The sequence below is a fragment of the Geotrypetes seraphini genome, chromosome 11 (assembly GCF_902459505.1).
Source record: "Geotrypetes seraphini chromosome 11, aGeoSer1.1, whole genome shotgun sequence".
Lineage (NCBI taxonomy): Eukaryota > Metazoa > Chordata > Amphibia > Gymnophiona > Dermophiidae > Geotrypetes > Geotrypetes seraphini.
This window is the reverse complement of record NC_047094.1, coordinates 72442940-72459912: the sequence shown is the minus strand read 5'-3', so window position 1 is coordinate 72459912 and position 16973 is coordinate 72442940. Positions and strand designations below refer to the sequence as shown.

Here is a 16973-nt window from a genome sequence, read left to right as displayed (position 1 = left end):
CTTTTAAAAGTTTTATACCTTGTCTGAAGAAGTTCATCAATAAAATACCTCTCATTTATTTTTATTAAGGAATGGATCTTTCTTAAAGGACCCTAGGCCACAAGGGGGCATCCACTAAAAATCAGAGGCGGGAAATTTCATGGCGACTTCAGGAAGTATTTCTTCACCGAAAGAGTGGTTGATCATTGGAATAGACTTCCTGTGCATGTTGTCAAGGCCAGCAGCGTGCCAGATTTTAAGAATAAATAGGATGCGCATGTGGGATCTCTAAGAGGGTAATAGTGGGGGTAGAGTCATCGGAATAGGCAGACTCGATGACATATAGGATATCTGGGAGAATAAATTTAGGGAGGGGATCTTTAGTGTGGACAGACTAGATGGGCTATGGCCCTTTTCTGCCGTCATTTTTCTATGTTTCTATCCTTGGCTCCATGCTGGTCAGAGACAAAATGCTGGGCTCAGTGGACTTTTAATTTGTTCTAATATGATTGGCACATGTTATGTTCTTATAATATCCATTCATACTGGGCAATTGCTGTTTTGGGAGTGAATGTACTGACTTCTGGAATATTGGAGTTGTGAAAGGAGAATCCATAGGGACAAACCCTTGAAGGAGGATCTCCCCATACCACCCAAACTTCCATATACACGGTGTGTGGCATGCCAGACCTTACACGCTCAATGGTTCCAGCTCAGAAGGTACCCCAGGGCTACATGCAGGTAAATCAAGGATTATCTACAGTATATTAGTGAAGAGGTGATAGGTTTCAAAAGACTGCAGTGATCATTTCAAGTGAGCAACATTTTTATTTGATGTGCTGCATTGTTGTTCTGAAATAATGTCTTTGAAAAAAAATAAAGAAAATCTTGTCTTTCCTATGTAGCTGAAGGTGCTTTTGACAGCACAAAATAGTACCTGGAACAGATTGTGACATCATTAAAAGAATCTGCAAGAAGAGAGGAGAGCAGGCTGGCTTCTACAGCTCACATTGGTGTACTGGACAGGAGTGGCCTGGGGCTATGATAGAATGGCATTGCTAAATCCATATGCAACGGCAACTCTTGTTCTTTTTTTCTAGTTCAAATAGCTAAACAAGTGTAAAAGGTCTGACACTTGTGTTAAAGAAACATTTCTCCTCAGCCTTTCATGATGAAGAAGACATGAAACCTCAATTCTATCATGACAGACTGCTTAGCCAGGTGGAAGCTTCTACAATGGGCTTGGCTGCATAATGATAGCTGCCACCAATAGCAATTGGTAGCGATGTGCTGTCATTTGACAGAAAAGCTAAACAAAATGCTATTCATTTCCTCTTTGTTGCATTTGCTTTTGGCCACCATTTATTTCAAACATGGGCTGCCTAAGGCCCGGACCCTTGCCTGTCACTCTCACTGCCATTAACATTATTTTGAAACAGGACTGCCCCCCTCATCCCTCAATGCTTACCCCTGTTACCTCCTATGCTGTTCTTAGACAGTAGATGGTATTAGAAAGAGAGTTGTGGACAGTGCTAGAGTTTGAGGGAGGGGGGTTACACATATTAATGGTGATAACAGCAGCATTGGGGACACCCCCTCCCCACACAAACTTAAAATGAAAAAATGTTTACTGCACACCTAAAGTAAAAAAAAAAAAAAAGGAAATAGTTTTGAAGGGATACTAGAGAGAGCCCCAGCATGCTTTTAGAGGGTGTGTCAGAAAAGGGTCATCAAAATGCTTCAGGACCTGCAAGACTAAATGACGAAACTTAAGGAACTCAAAATATACCTCCTGGAAGAAAGAAGAGAAAAGGGTGATACAGTACAAAGTTCAAGAAGACAATATTTGCAAAAGGAAAAGGGTTCATGATATGGTATTGGAAGGAAATAGTTCTTTACTGAAAAGGTAGAGGAATCAGGAAATGGAGAAAATAGTAACAAGCAGATACAGAAATATGCTTGGGACAGAGATAAGGGAGAGGTGGGTAGATGATCTGAAAATAAGGAGTGACACCATCTGCTGACAGGTAGTGTGAGCCAATACTGTTATTATGAGTTATCTACTTCACAGCCCACTGCAGAAAACAAGCCCTGTACTAGATAACATATTATAACACCATTAGCAGATGCTGTTATTAAACAGCCTCCTTTGCTGGGAAAGTTTGAGCTTGATCACAGGAGATAGTAATGGATCTTTTTATGAATTTGTAATGAAAGTTTGAGTATGGTGTGCCAGTTTTTCAGATACATTAACATTTCTATGTGAAATCAGGCTACCAGTTTCTATTTCACATGCTGTCCATGAAGCCATAATGGTTATTTTTAAGCTTGTTTTATTGAATAAAATGGCAATAATTTATATAGTAACATACTGAACATATGTGTACAAAATAAAAAGCCATTCAGAAACTGAACAGATTCTGTTGCACGATCAGGGCAGGCAGGGCAACCTTCAGCATGCTGACATTAGTGAGGAGCCATGGATGGAACTGAGAAGACACCACGTTGCAAGGATTGAGTGCTCTGAGAGACTCCTGTGTTTCCTCAACAGAAGAGGAGTTTCATCAGAAGAGATCCATCAAAAATGGGAAGGATGAAGTCATTGGGAGGAGTTGGTGAGGAGTGGGAAGAAGAGACTAGGAAGACAAGCATCGTCAGAAGGAGTCCGAAGGAGAAAGGAGACTATTAGGAAGGAATTTCATTAAGAGGAGCCCAGTGAAGAGTATAAGAAGGAGTTCATTGTAAGAGATCCTTCATCAGGAGGAGTCGATGAAGAGCAGAAGGAAGACACCATGGCGACAGAAGCTTCATCAGACAAGAGACCATTAGGAAGAAGTTTCATCAAGTGGAGTCCAGTGAGGAGTGGAAGGAGGAGGCCTATGGGGCAGAAGCTTTAGCAGGAGGGGCTTCAGGAGAACTGGTTGGAAGAAGCCATTAGTGGAGGATATTCATTAGGAACAGCCCAGCGACAGCCAAAATGAAAGGGTCATTAGGAAAGGGATTTCATCAGGAGGAGCGCAGTGATAGCTGGATGGAAGAGTCCAGTAAGAGAGAAGTGTCATCAGGAGAAGCCCAGCAAGAGCTGGAGAAGGCCTTAAGGAGAGGATCTTCATTAGAAGGAGTCCAGTAAGGCCTTGAAGGAAGAAGCTATTAAGAGAAGAGCTTCATAAGGAGAAGCCCAGTGAGAGCTGACAGGAAGAGGCCAAGTTGAGGGCGGGTGCCACTGCTGCACTGGAAGCCTTTCACCTCAAAGGAGGAACCATAATAGGCAGCTCTGGCCTGGGTGTCACACATATTTCTGGTAGCACATCCATGTACAGCGATTTTCATGTCTTGTCCACCTGTGCAGAGAAACACATATTATCAGCATCCCAGTAGTATCTCTTCTACTATGACATCAGTATCAATAAGAAGCCAAGTAGGGAGTGGGACAGTTCACGTCAACCTTAGGGACAGTAGTTATATTAGTATAAATTCAAATAAAATACATAAATCTCAAACAGATTACAAATTTATCAATGTATAAATGAAAAGTCCTTTGTTCTTCAAGACACAACACAGTCCGTGTTTCGGCCTCCTATTGATATTTATGTATTTTATTTGAATTTATACTAATAAAACTTGTTGTCCCTAAGGTTGATGTGAACTGACCCACTCCCCACATGGCTTCTTCCTTAGCTTTGCTTTGCGTGGGGTGTACTTACCTAGTTTTTTGTTTTGTTTCATCAGTATCAGTAAGACCATGGCATTAGTTTCTCTTGTGATCGTATTATCAGAATGTCAGTAACCATTTAATTTACATTCCTGAAACTATGTAAGACTTCCTATTATCAGGCTATTCATAGCATGATTATTGGGATACAGAAAATCCAAGAGACAAAAGTCAAAGACTGATTTTCCAAGATCATTTCCCAGACTGCAGCCCACCAGACTCACCTGATTTTATTGTCACACCATATTGGATACACCTATCCTCCCCTCCTACACAGGTTGTGTTCTCCTTTTTGTCACAGGTATCAATTGATCCAGAATAGCAGGACATGCAGTAAAGGCCATTTGGATTTGTTTCCTTGAGTGGTACTGAGAATAGAGAAAGACAAGAGAAGGCTCTTTACATTGCTAGTGTTATTCCTAATTGTCTCATGGCAAACATTTGAGAGTTGTAATTGGTGAAACAGCAGAACAACCTCTTGTCTATAAATGGCATCTAACATATAGGTTCTGAGGAGCATGGTGCAAAGCGCATCAATCATAGGTGCTATTTATAGAATTGTGCCTAGTGGCACCTAAGTGAACTTAGGTGACAGTAGGCAACCTAACCTTAGGTGCACCTTATTTATGCCAGGGTTTTCTTGGCCTAAATGAGTGCACCTAAGTCCAAAATAGGCACCTACATAGCAAACACACCCACAATCTGCCCCCTAACCACATCTACTTTCTGGTAGGCACCTTGAACTAGGCAACCTCCTGAAAGTGGCAGGTGCCTACTATCCAATTAACTGCAATTTAAGCCAATTATGAGGTGCTAATTGCTCATTATTGGTGCCAATTAAGCTTTTAAAATAATTAAGTTAGGTGCCTAGATTGGCTAGGGCCTAGGCACACCAATCTAGGCATCTTTTATAGAATCTGGGCCAGTGGCGTAGTAAAGGAGGGTGGGGGGCAGACCGCCCCGGGTGCTGACCTGGTAGGGGAGCTGCCCCCATGCCATGCTCACGCCTTCCTTCGCCGCCCACCATACCTCTTTAAATCATCAGCGTGAGCAACTACTCTGGCCTGCTTCTTGCTCTAGCCTGGCTCCCTCTGAAATCACTTCCGGGTCGTGGGCTCAGGAAGTGACATCAGAGGGAAAGCCAGCTTGAGCAGCAGTCTGGAGAAGCTGCTTGTGCTGGTGCAGATTTAAAGAGGTATGGGGGAAAGGGAGAGCGCAAGTGTGGTATGGGGGGGCATGGAAGGAGTGGGAGGCAGCGTGGAATGTGTGAGGGGCACCACCTACCCTTGCTATGCCACTGTACCAATTTTTTTTTGGGGGGGCGGGTGAAGGAGGCAGGTTTAATGATGACTGATGATATTGTAATATGGAATACTCAGCAAAGAAAACTGAACTCAGTAGTACAATATTCAGCTGGAGGTGGTCAGGATTTCTTTAAATGCTATATGAGACCCGGATATTCTATACTGATCCTCTCCAGGTACTGACACTGAACATCAGAGGATGTGGTAGCCGCTGAGAGACATCCAGATGCCATAATATTCAGTAGTGGTACCCAATTAATGTAGGACAGATTTTATGCTACCCTAAGTTAACTAGATAGTTATCTGAGTAGGGCTGTTGAATATCAATGGTGCCCAGGTAACTACCTGCTCTGATCTGATTCCATTCCTGGATCACTCTAGCATTACTGTTACTAGTATATCATTTATTTATTTATGTTATACAATTACATCACAAGTTAACACACTTGCTAAAGTAAATCAGAAAATGGAAATGATCATAATATAAATCCTTCTTAGACCACAATTATGGGGGGGGGAATGTAGCTACCAAAGAAAAAGAAATACCCTTTTATTTTATTTTTAGAACAATTTAAATTTCCATCCATTACATATAGTTCATAGTTTATTAAAATTTTGATTAAACACAAATACAACGTATAAAAAAGGAAACCAACTCCAAATTACAGACGAAACCAAACGAAGATCTTACATACTAGACATGGGGAGGGCTTGCATACAAGAGGAGAGTGGGGAGAACTACAATGTTGTAAAGGAAATAAGACATTGAGGGGAAAAAACAAAAAGGGAAGGGGAAAGAACGACTGATACCAGCCATTCAGGGAGCGGCGTGGGATCAGGCATGAGTGTGAAAAGCTCACGCCTGCCTTGTGTGCCACTCTGCCGGAAGAGAGGACAGCTGTCCAGTGAAGGAGGGGCAGGAGCGCGGAAAGCTCCTGCCGATACAGCGCTGGACCAACAGAAGTTAAAAAAAAAAGTACTGGGGGGGGAGGTATTCGCTCCATATGATGCACCCTTATTTCCACTCACTTTTGTGGGGAAAAAAATGTGTCTTATGGAGCGAAAAATACGGTAATTTACATTATGTCTACTTTTTTATTCTGAGCATTTTTCTCATGTATATTTGTGTATTTTACTTTATATTTGCTTATTCATGTTTCAAATTTCATATTGCTCATGGTTCCCACATTTTTATGTTCATGTCCTCCTATTGTAACCCACTGTGTTCCACATGCATCAATCCACATAGCATCCCATAATTATGCTACCAGTTGTTTATATCATCTCATTGCTCTTTTTATCTTCATTTTGTTTAGCGTTACCAAATCCCCTGAGGAAGGCATCTATAGATGCTGAAACTGGAATCTTAGTTGGGACCTTTTAAGAGACATAAAAACATAGAGTATGATGGCAGAAAAGGGCCGTCGGCCCAACATGTCTGCCCACTCAAAAGAACCCTCTCCTTAAAAGAATCCTCCCCTTAAAAGAACACTCCCTCTAAGCAATTCCCCGAAGTGAACCCACATGTTTATCCCATCATTTCTTAAAGTCGAGCACGTTGCTGGCCTCAACTACCTGACGTGGAAGGCCATTCCAACTGTCAACCACCCTTTCAGTGAAGAAGTACTTCCTGATGTCACCATGAAATCTCCCACCCTTGAGTTTGAGCGGATGCCCTCTAGTTGTCGTAGGACCCATAAGAAAAAGGATATCTTCCTCCACCTCGGTACGGCTGTAAGGTATTCGAACTTCTCTATCATATCTCCTCTCTCTCTGCGTTCTTTGAGAGAATATAACTGCAGCCTGCTTAGATGTTCTTCATATGGGAGATTCTTGAGTCCTGAGATCATCTTAGTGGCCATTCGCTGAACTGATTCCATTCTCTTCACATCCTTTTGATAATGTGGCCTCCAAAACTGAACACAGTACTCCAGATGAGGTCTCACCATGGACCTGTACAACAGCATTATGACTTCAGGCTTTCGGCTGACAAAACTTCTTCGGATGCAACCCAGCATTTGTCTTGTGAGACTCTCTTATTATGATTGACATTATCAATAGATCTTAGGTGATTTTTGTATTTATAATAAAGTAAGAACATAAGAACATAAGCAGTGCCTCTGCTGGGTCAGACCAGAGGTCCATCATGCCCAGCAGTCCACTCACGTGGCGGCCCATCAGGTCCAGGACCTGTATAGTAATCCTCTAACTATACCCTTCTATCCCCTTTTTCTTCAGGAAATCATCTAATCCCTTCTTAAACCCCAATACCGTACTCTGTCCTATCACACCCTCTGGGTGAAGAAGAACTTCCTAGCATTGTTTCTGAATCTGCCCCCTCTTAATTTTTCCGAATGTCCTCTCGAACTTGTAGTTTTCAAAAATTTGAAGAATCCCTCCTGCCAAATTCAGGGAGGGGGGTATTGGGTGGTGTCCGGTTTAAGGGAGTGGGCATCCCTCCTGCTGATTTAAGGTGGGGGGTGTTATGGGGTGTCAAGAAGGAGGGAGTGGGCATCCTTCCTGCCAATTGGTGGGGGTCCTCTGACCGCTGCAGCTGGCTTAGCTGATTGCAGCAGGGGATTTTCGCCCCCTGATCAGCTGAACTGGCAGGACTCCTCAAAGTCTGTTCCTTGTGACTGGGCAAGTCACTTAACACTCTGTTGCCCCAGGTACCACAGTTAGGTAGTGAGCCTGCCAGGACAAATAGGGAAACACTCTTAAGAGTAGCTGATTACCGGTGACCATTTTTTTTTAGCCAGTGCAGGCAATACACCCCAGTATTCAATGCTGGGTCATGTCTGGACACTGGCATTGAATATCTGTTTTTATGCGGCTGGCTATCCCTTATCCAGTTAAATGCAATATTCAGCACTTAACCACCTAAGTGAAACCAGAAAGATAGGACTGAGTTTTATGAGGTCTGATCTGCCCAGTTAATAGCTAAATATCAGCACTTAACCACATAAGTGCTGACTTTGTTCCCAGATTGCCTACAAAATACTCGTCTACAACTTTAGTGGTTAGGGCTTGTATTCAGTGGCAATAACCGTTAAATTAAACTGAATATCAGCAGATATGCAGTGATTTAACTTGCTAGGTGACTCTCCTGCCTGGTTAAATCGATTTGAATGTTGACCTATTTTTCCACACAGGACCCGATTCTTTAAACGGTGACGTGGTGCTTAGATGCAATTCTATGAAAGTTAGGTGCATGTTATAGAATCGCGCCTAGCGGTGCCGAAAGTGGTCCTGGGCATCTTAACCTCAGATGCACCATATTTATGCCAGGGTTATCTTGGCCTAAATACCGGTGCCTAAGTTAGGTGCCTAATGATGCCTAAACAAGCGTCTGTATGTAAAACACACCAACGATCCTTCCCATAACCATGCCTACTTTCTGGCAGGTACCTTGGGCTAGGCACCTACCTGAAAGTGGTAGGCGCCTACTAAGAAGTTAGATGTCTACCATCCAATTAGTGTAATTAACATCAATTACAATTTGTTGATTGCCAATTCTGTGCAGACTAAGCTTTATAAATAATTAAGGCCCTCTTTTACTAAGCCACGGTAGCGGTTTCTACCATAGCCTGGGGCGCTAAATGTTCACACACTGCTTTGACACTCATTCCTATGAGCGTGGACCAGCGTTGGAGCATTTAGTGCTCCGGGCCACAGTAGAAACTTCTACTTTGGCTTAGTATAAGGGGGGAAGTTCCTGCACCTGGTGGCACGCCAAGCCTAGTTCAGTTGTCACTTACTGTTGATCTGAGGAGGGTTGCAGTTGTCTGTATTACAACATTTGGAGCTGGTAATCATTTGGAAGCTCCCGGCGTTGGTGCTGGTAGTCAAGTCGCAGTCTTTTTTTGTTCCGCAAGACTTTATGATTGACATCATCTTGGGACCTCCCACTGCAAGAGCACAGCACAAGAAAATGAGAGGTGATAGAAGATACAGCTAAGGAACAAGGATTCACAGAATAGTCCTAAATGGGACTTCTTCAGAGCCCTGACAAATTATCTCTTTTCAATTATAACAGGTTTTATATTTCACCTCCACCTGAGGAAGCTTCATGGTGAAACACAAATTTGTGTTGAGGCATGACAAATGAAAACCTTAACCTCTAAACAAAGGATTGGGCTATCTTTCTTTATTCAAGCAGTGCTTTTTTAGCTCAAGATAACCTTGACCAGCACTCAGATAAGTACACCTCTGAATTTTTAAAAAAACTTTTTGTGGTTATAATAGAAAGTAACAATATACGAATTTCAGTCTACTTGAGTGTGCATGCTGATTTAATCTGCTTTGCTGCCTTCTTGTTCATTTTATATGTGGCACTTTTGAATTATATTACATTACATTACATTACATTCGGGATTTCTATTCCGCCATTACCTTGCGGTTCAAGGCGGATTACAAAAGGTTAGTTTAAGGACAGGATTACAATGAATTACAGAATTACAGAATTACAGAGTTAGAGAATTATAGAATTACAGAGTTACATAATTACAGAATTACATAATTACATGAATTATAATGAATAGCTAGATAGGTTAGATGTAGATCTTAAGGGCTTTTAGAGGTCGTGTTGTTATTGCTGTTTTAGGAATTTCTTGAAAAGTGTGGTTTTTATTTCTTTTCTGAACGTCTTATATGAGCACATTATATAAATAAATTATACATTTTAATATGATTTATTATGGCATATACATATTTTTCCTTTTTGAAGTTATATTTTTCTGGGGTTATTATTATTTTTGTATACATTTATCCCACATACATATTATTGGATGAGGATTCTTCATACGCAAGTTGAAGGTCATTTTATATAACAGCGCCTATGATAATAGGGCAGGGAGGCATCTTATTATAGAAACTTTCAGGGGCACTTTCTACATGGCATCTGAATCTGATTTTGGGAAAAAGGTCCACAAATCCAGAAAAGAAAATGATCATTTTCAAACCAGAAAAATGTTTTTTTTTTATTTTGAAAATAAATTTTCAAATGTTTTTGAGCTTAGTGTGTTTATCTTTTTGAACCATTTTTGGAAAATAAAAAAGTCCAAAAGAAAAACAGACACAAACAAGCCATTGGGATATAGGAGGGACCAGCATTCTTAGGCCCAGATTCACTAAAGATAGCAATTCAATCACTGTTGGCCGATTCTCTGGCTGATTTTGAAACAGCAATTGATTCACTATCTTTTTTGCATGCAAATGATTTGCACAGAGGCACAAATCATTTGCATGCAAACTCCCCAACTCAATTGCTCAGTGAGCGATTGAGTCGGAGCAGAGACCTGACAGTAGTGACAGGAGAAACAGCCTCCTGTCACTGCTGTCAGGGCTTCTGCCAGTTTGTTTGTTTTCTTTGTTGTTTTTTTTTAATTGGGCAGATATTTTGTTTTGCCAAAGCAATGGCCAATCAGAGACTTCCTTAGGCTATTCCTTAAGGAAGTCCCTGATTGGCCTTAGGCCCCTCTCCATGCATCACATGATGTACCAGGGAGGGGGCCTAAGGCCCGCAGTATGTCATCGCTGGAGTCTGGAGGAGCAGGAGGGACTGAGCACGAGGGACTGAGCACCCCTCCTGCTCCCAACTTAAGGTACAAGGAAGGTGATAGGGAGGGGACAGGGGGCATCAGTGGCTGCTGTCCGGTGGCAGGATCCAATGCAGAAGTTTGGATCTTTGCATAGATAGCTGGGAATTTGTGTAGGCCCTGAAGCAATGGCGTCCTGCCACAAAACGATCGTTGGCCTGATTGTGTGCAGTGTATCGCTTTGGTACACAGGGACCTTCATAGCACAATTTTTTCCCCTATTTGCTATGTTTTGTGCTCTCTGTTTTTCTTTAAGCACCATTTGCAAAAGTTTTTTGCTGTTGATGTCAGGGTGGAAGAGTGTGGGTACACCTCTCCAATAAACTGAGGCTTTTTCTTTTACTAATTAGTACATTCCATTAGGCTCTTTTTTGACTTAAACTCAACAGAGTGGTTTTTTGCTGTCATTTTGTCTAAGTTCCCTCCGTTCCTCATTGTTTTGAGTTTTAAAAAAAATTGGTCACCCTATGCTTGGGAAAAGTTAGGCCTCTGACATGTAACTTTACCTGCTTTTTGAAAAGGCTTTCACAGGGTATGGTTTGTTCTGGTTTATTAGTCTTGGGGTCCCTTTACTAAGCTGTGGTCAGAATTGGCCTTAGTGTGCCCTTTAGCAGGCTTTCCTGCACGCTAAGGCCATTTTTACCACGGTTGAAAAAAACCCTGATTTTCTATTTTTGCCATTAGCACATAGCCATTTAAAAAAAAAAAAATTACAGTAGTAGCATTTACTGCCGCCTATTAAGGAGGCAGTACAGGCTCCCACATTATCCATATGCTAACCAGTTAGTGCATGATAATATAGATGTGCTAACTGCTTAGCACAAGAATGCCCACTTTCCACTCCTGACACACCCCTAAAAATACAAAAAAATAATTACCACATGGTGGAGATGAAGACTATCTGAATTCAAGATAGCGTGGGACAGGAATGTGGGATATCTTAGGGAGAAGAGGAGATAGTGGATGGTGTGAAAGGGCAGACTAGATGGGCCATTTGGCTTTTATCTGCCGTCATGTTTTTTATGTTAGTATGTGTACATGGCAAAACTAATACAGGACGTTTTAGCGTGTCCTGTGTTAGGCTACTTTTGACATCCCACAAAAGCTGCTTCGCTAGGAGAGTGCCTAATTTTTGCATAATGTCTGAGCCACTGTGACACAGAAAAGAAAACACAATTTACCTTTGGGCACGTACTTCTGTGTTTTCAAAAGTATGTGTGCATTTTCCCTCTAAAATAATATCCACATTCTTATAATATGGTATGTAGCAGTGTGCATATACATTATTTCTTAGGATAAATTTCAAAGTATAAGTAGGCTTACATTATCACACTGAAAATATACCAAAACCTGAAGAATAAAAAGTCTGAAAGTGCTTTTCACATGGGGCAGGTTATGATATTCCCTTGGTACTGAACACTGCAACTAACATAACCTGGTCATATGACTAGACGATAAAACCTACAAATGTACACACTTGAACGGGATTTCTGGAATGGGAGAGGGAGGGGGGGTCAACTGGGGTTTCTTTTGAGGGAATAGGGAGGGGGGTTTGGTTGTTGTTATTGGGTTGCAAAATTCAATGATATATTCACTTTGTATTGTTGTTATTGGTATTGGTGAAGATTGTGCTATTTATCTTGGTAAGCAAATTGATCACTTTTGCACAAATCATATTAATAGAGTGGTCGATAGTCACGGTGGATAAATAATGGGGATTTGTTGTCTTGAAAAAATGTAACAGTGAAACATGTTGACAAAATACTTATCCCATAACTGACCACAAAAGCTAAGTACAAATTTTTCTATAATTTAAAAATAAAAAATACATTGAATATTTATGAAGAAATTAGGATTCAAATTAATTGAATACAAACATTGAGTATACAACATTTGATCCAGTGATGAAGCGACATGTTAATCATTAGATAGATGAAAAGTTTGAGTGTAGTGTGTTGTCTCTGAGGATCGGAGATCGAATAACCTTAGATCAGGTCTTTAGGGGTGGTGATTTAATTTACACCATCTGAATGAAGAGATTTATCTTGGTAAGATCATTTCCATCGTTGTTTGCGATCTTTTATTATCAATAAAAATTGTTTACATCTTTGACTTCGAGAGCCCCGAGCCACATTCTGAACAAACTGCAACTGAGTGCACATCCACCTGGGGTGGGTTAGTTTGGGGTCTGGGTTTCTGTGGAGGGGTGGTTTATGGGCTTGGGTTTGCCATGAGGTGCTAAGAGTGTAAGTACCTTGTGGCTTTTCTTGGTTTCTCCAGGGACGTGTTCCTGTTTGTTTGGGAGGGTTGGGGGTGGACTGGGTGAAACCTTGATGACTTCTGGGTTGATCATTTTCTCCTGTGTTTCTTGGTCTGTATTGATTTGTTTCTCTATTTTGATTGTTTGCTCTGTTGTGTCATCAATAAAAATTGTTTCAACTTAAAAATTGTTTACACCTAAAACTTACAAATGCAGAAAAATAATCCACAGGGAAGTGAAGGAAATGCTGATTCATTAAGACTTTTATCCAGTTCTTAGTCAATCAAACCCACAAGCTAAAAAGTTTATACTAAAACGTGTTGCAGGGCTCATCATCAAAGCTTGTGCCACTGTGTCATCTGGCGCCAGTCCTGCAGATGCTGAAGGGTAGAGACGGTCTCCCCAGGGAGTAAGAGGCAAGGCCTGGGGTTGAATACCTACCAGAGAGGATAGTCTGCCTCAGGATGCTCACGCAGTGGGTCTGAGATGAGTGGCATTGTACAGGGGCAGAGGTGCTGCAGTTGTTATGCTGCAGGTCGGTGCACTGCTGGCACAAAAGTGAGGCCCCTGGAAAAGTTAGAAATAAGGAAAAAAAAAGTTAGCCAAGTTTTGGAACTGAGATGGAATTGTTCTCGTTGGCTTCCGCGGCTGGCATCATGATTGTTGCTGTTGTCCAGATCTCGCTGCGACTGGGTGAGTAGAGCCGACGTTTCAGCCATCATGCTGTGGCTTTCTTCAGGAAACCACAGCAAGATGGCTGAAACGTCGGTTCTACCCGCCCAGACGCAGCAAAACCTGGACAACAGCAACAATCATAATGCCAGCCGCTTTTCCCTCATCTGAGCTCAAAGTGAGTTACAAGCAGGAATGCAATTTATTTCCCTGTCCAAGTGGCCTTATCTACACTGTACCTTAGGCCAGTGTTTCCCATGTTGGTCCTGGAGTACCCCCTTGCCATAAGAACATAGGAGCATAAGAATAGCCATATTGGGTCAAATCACTGGTCCATCTAACCTAGTATCCTGTTTCCAACGGTGGCCAATCCAGGTCACAAGCACCTGGCAGGATCCCAAATAGTAGCAACATTCTATGCTACTGATCCAAGGGCAAGCAATGGCTTTCCCCATGTCGCAAACAGACTATGGACTTTCCCTCTAGGAATTTGTCCAAACCTTTTTTTAAACCCAGCTTCGTCAGTTAGGTTTTCAAGATATCCGCAAAAAATATGCATGAAAGAGATTTACAAACAATGGAAGCAAATCAATCTCATGTATATTCATAGCGGATATCGTGATAACCTGGTTGGCAAAGGGTAGTCTAGGACCGACTTGGGAAACACTGCCTTAGGCAATGGAGAGCGAAGTAATCACTTAAGGTCATAAGGACAGTTACTAGACGGAGCAGGAGATGAACTTTAATTTGTAGACTGCAGCTCTAACCACACAACTATTCCACCATTTTTTTTTTATGACATTCCCTCCCTCTTTCCTTTATATTCTTCCTCCCAATCCTCACAAACTCTGGAATACAATATTTAATTTTTAATCAATTTTCAGTTCAAGAAAGAACAGAAAAGACCACACTCGGGTTCTGCAGCTGACTGGATTAAACTTCTGACCTGGTGACAGGATACAACAGTTTCCTTCTGTATCTGCTATTTCGCCTGTGTTTCTACTGCCCATTATTTTGGGAAATGTCTGTTATTTCTGAATACCTAATATCAGAAATCAAGTACTTCTGTTCTTCAATTTATGACAGCGGAAGAGACCTCAGTGTTTCTCAGGAGAAATCCTGTGAAACCATCTATGGCAATAATAATATTGTCATAGAAAAATACATGTATTTCTCTATGACAATATTATTATTGCCATAGATGGTTTCACAGGATTTCTCCTGAGAAACACTGAGGTCTCTTCCGCTGTCATAAATTGAAGAACAGAAGTACTTGATTTCTGATATTAGGAATTTATGAATATCATTTTGTGGTTATTATCTTTAAAGATATTCAGCTTGTATTGTGAGAACTGTTATTTCTGAATGTCATTAATAGAGCATCAACCCTTGGATTCTGTATACAAGGAGTCGCTGCAAAGTTCTCAGCCCAACCAACAAAGTTGGGGCAGTCTCCATCGAGGGCTATACACTTAGCCCAGTGATTTTCCACTTTTTTAGTTCCATCAGAAAAATATGGAACAAAAAAATGGAAAATCGCTGGACTAAGGCCCGGATTCTCAAGACAGCACTGATATCTCCAGCCGCCTTAAAAGCGGCCACCAATTACATGTAAATTGCACATTAGCACCGGTTTCGGAATCACACTGATGAAAAAATAGTCCGGAAATATAGGCCAGGGTTTTCCAGGCCTACATTTCGGTGCCTGTCTTTACATGAATCATGTCTACGTAGGCGCTTTAGGATACCAAACACCACTTCTGGCATTGACCATGCTTATTTTGGCATTCGGTGGCTTAAAGTGCCTAAATAGGTGCGATTCCGGCATTGATTTTCCAGGCGCCAGCATGCACCTCATATCTCAGTTACAAATTCCATTTGGATGGCGTTTTTAACAGAGGTATTGACACCTATTGGTGTCTAGAAAATCAGCACCGGTTCAAGAATCTGGGCCTCAGTGTATAGCCCTCAATGGAGACTGCCCCAAGTTGGGCACCCAAATTTGGGCATGATCCCGACGTGCACGCACACATTAATTGGCTAATGAACCATTAACGTACAATAATTGGGTACTAACAACCAATTACTGATGTTAATTTGCGCCAAATGAGATTTGCACATGCATCTTTTCACATGGTTTTCTGTCTACAAACAAACAATGGAGTTGTCCAAAGAAAACGGGTTACTGGAGATGGAAAACTGCGGGATTTGTTGGTGATCAATCTGCACCTCTAAAGGTTTAGAGAAAATATAGAAAACTGTAGAGAAGGCTGGAACTGTTTATACATTAATTCCTAAGTACAGAAGTACATACTGTATATAGCTGCTGTCTGTGTATTTGGAATAGTAAAGAAGAGAACTGAATGTAAAACCCTGATGTGAGTATACATTTGAGAGCAGGCAGTGCCTTAGAAAGAACCAGAGTCCTGTGGGAAGTAGCAGCTGTTAGCTAAGCACTTTATAAGTTCACACACGCGTATCAAATATAGTGGGCCAAGTCCTTGAATTGATAAACCCTAAAGCATTAGACTCCTGATGCAAGCCGGTTGGGCCGAAACATGTACATGTCGAGTCGACTCAGTGAGTGAATAAAGCAAAGTCGTGAAACATATTAGCTCACCTGTTTTTTGTTTTTTTTGGGACATCTCCACAGTTTATTTGTATGCGATTGACTCGTGGAAGTGACTCTCCTGTTTTGCATGCTAGTCTGTATCACTGAGCGCCAGAATTCTATAATGCATAACTCAAAAGGGGGCATGGGAGGAGCATGGTCTTAATCAGGGGTGTTCTGAAAAGTTGCATGTGTAGTTACAGAGTTATGGGTCCGCATGCCCAACTTGGGCACCAGCATTTCCACCAGGTTTCAGCAGGTGTAATTCTGGCGCCCAAAGTTAGGATAAATGAATCAGCACTAAGCGCTATTTTATAATAATTGTGCACTCTTTATAGAATTGCACTTAGTAGCATGTGGGAAAGAGGAACCCGAACTATAGCTACATGATTCTGGGTTCTATGGTATGAGTCACTGCCCAAAATAGGATCCAGGTGTCATTGCTGAGGATACGTTGAAACCCTCAGCTCAATGTGTGGCAGCGGCTAAGAAAGCAAATAGAATGTTAGGAATTATCAGGAAAGGATTGGGAAACAAAGATGAAAATGTTATAATGCCCTTGTATTGCTCTATGGTACAGCCGCACCTCAAATACTGTGTGCAGTTCTGGTCACCGTATCTCAAAAAAGATACAGCGGAATTAGAAAAAATACAGAGAAGGGCGATGAAAATTTAGTTTATTTATTTCATTTATTTAAAAATGTATGTACCACCTAAATCTAAGCGGTCCCCCCCAAAAAAAACATACATATTATTAAAACATGTAATAATAATAATAATAATACATTTTTATATACCACCTAACCAGCAGTTCATAACGGTTTACACAATAGGTACT

General features: G+C 41.4%; 1 protein-coding gene across 1 annotated transcript in view; it reads right to left on the bottom strand.

Moving 5' to 3' along the window:
* Positions 1-2295: 2295 nt before the first annotated feature.
* LOC117345869 (phospholipase A2 inhibitor and Ly6/PLAUR domain-containing protein-like) overlaps positions 2296-16973 on the bottom strand; it is a 34105-nt gene continuing 19427 nt past the window's right edge. Inside the window, exons 2-5 of the mRNA XM_033915135.1 lie at positions 13294-13419; positions 8754-8903; positions 3916-4059; positions 2296-3320 (exon numbers count right to left, since the gene is read on the bottom strand). Coding sequence (XP_033771026.1) covers positions 3130-3320; positions 3916-4059; positions 8754-8903; positions 13294-13419 — 611 coding nt within the window. The 3' untranslated portion in view covers positions 2296-3129. The remainder of the gene's footprint in view (positions 3321-3915; positions 4060-8753; positions 8904-13293; positions 13420-16973) is intronic.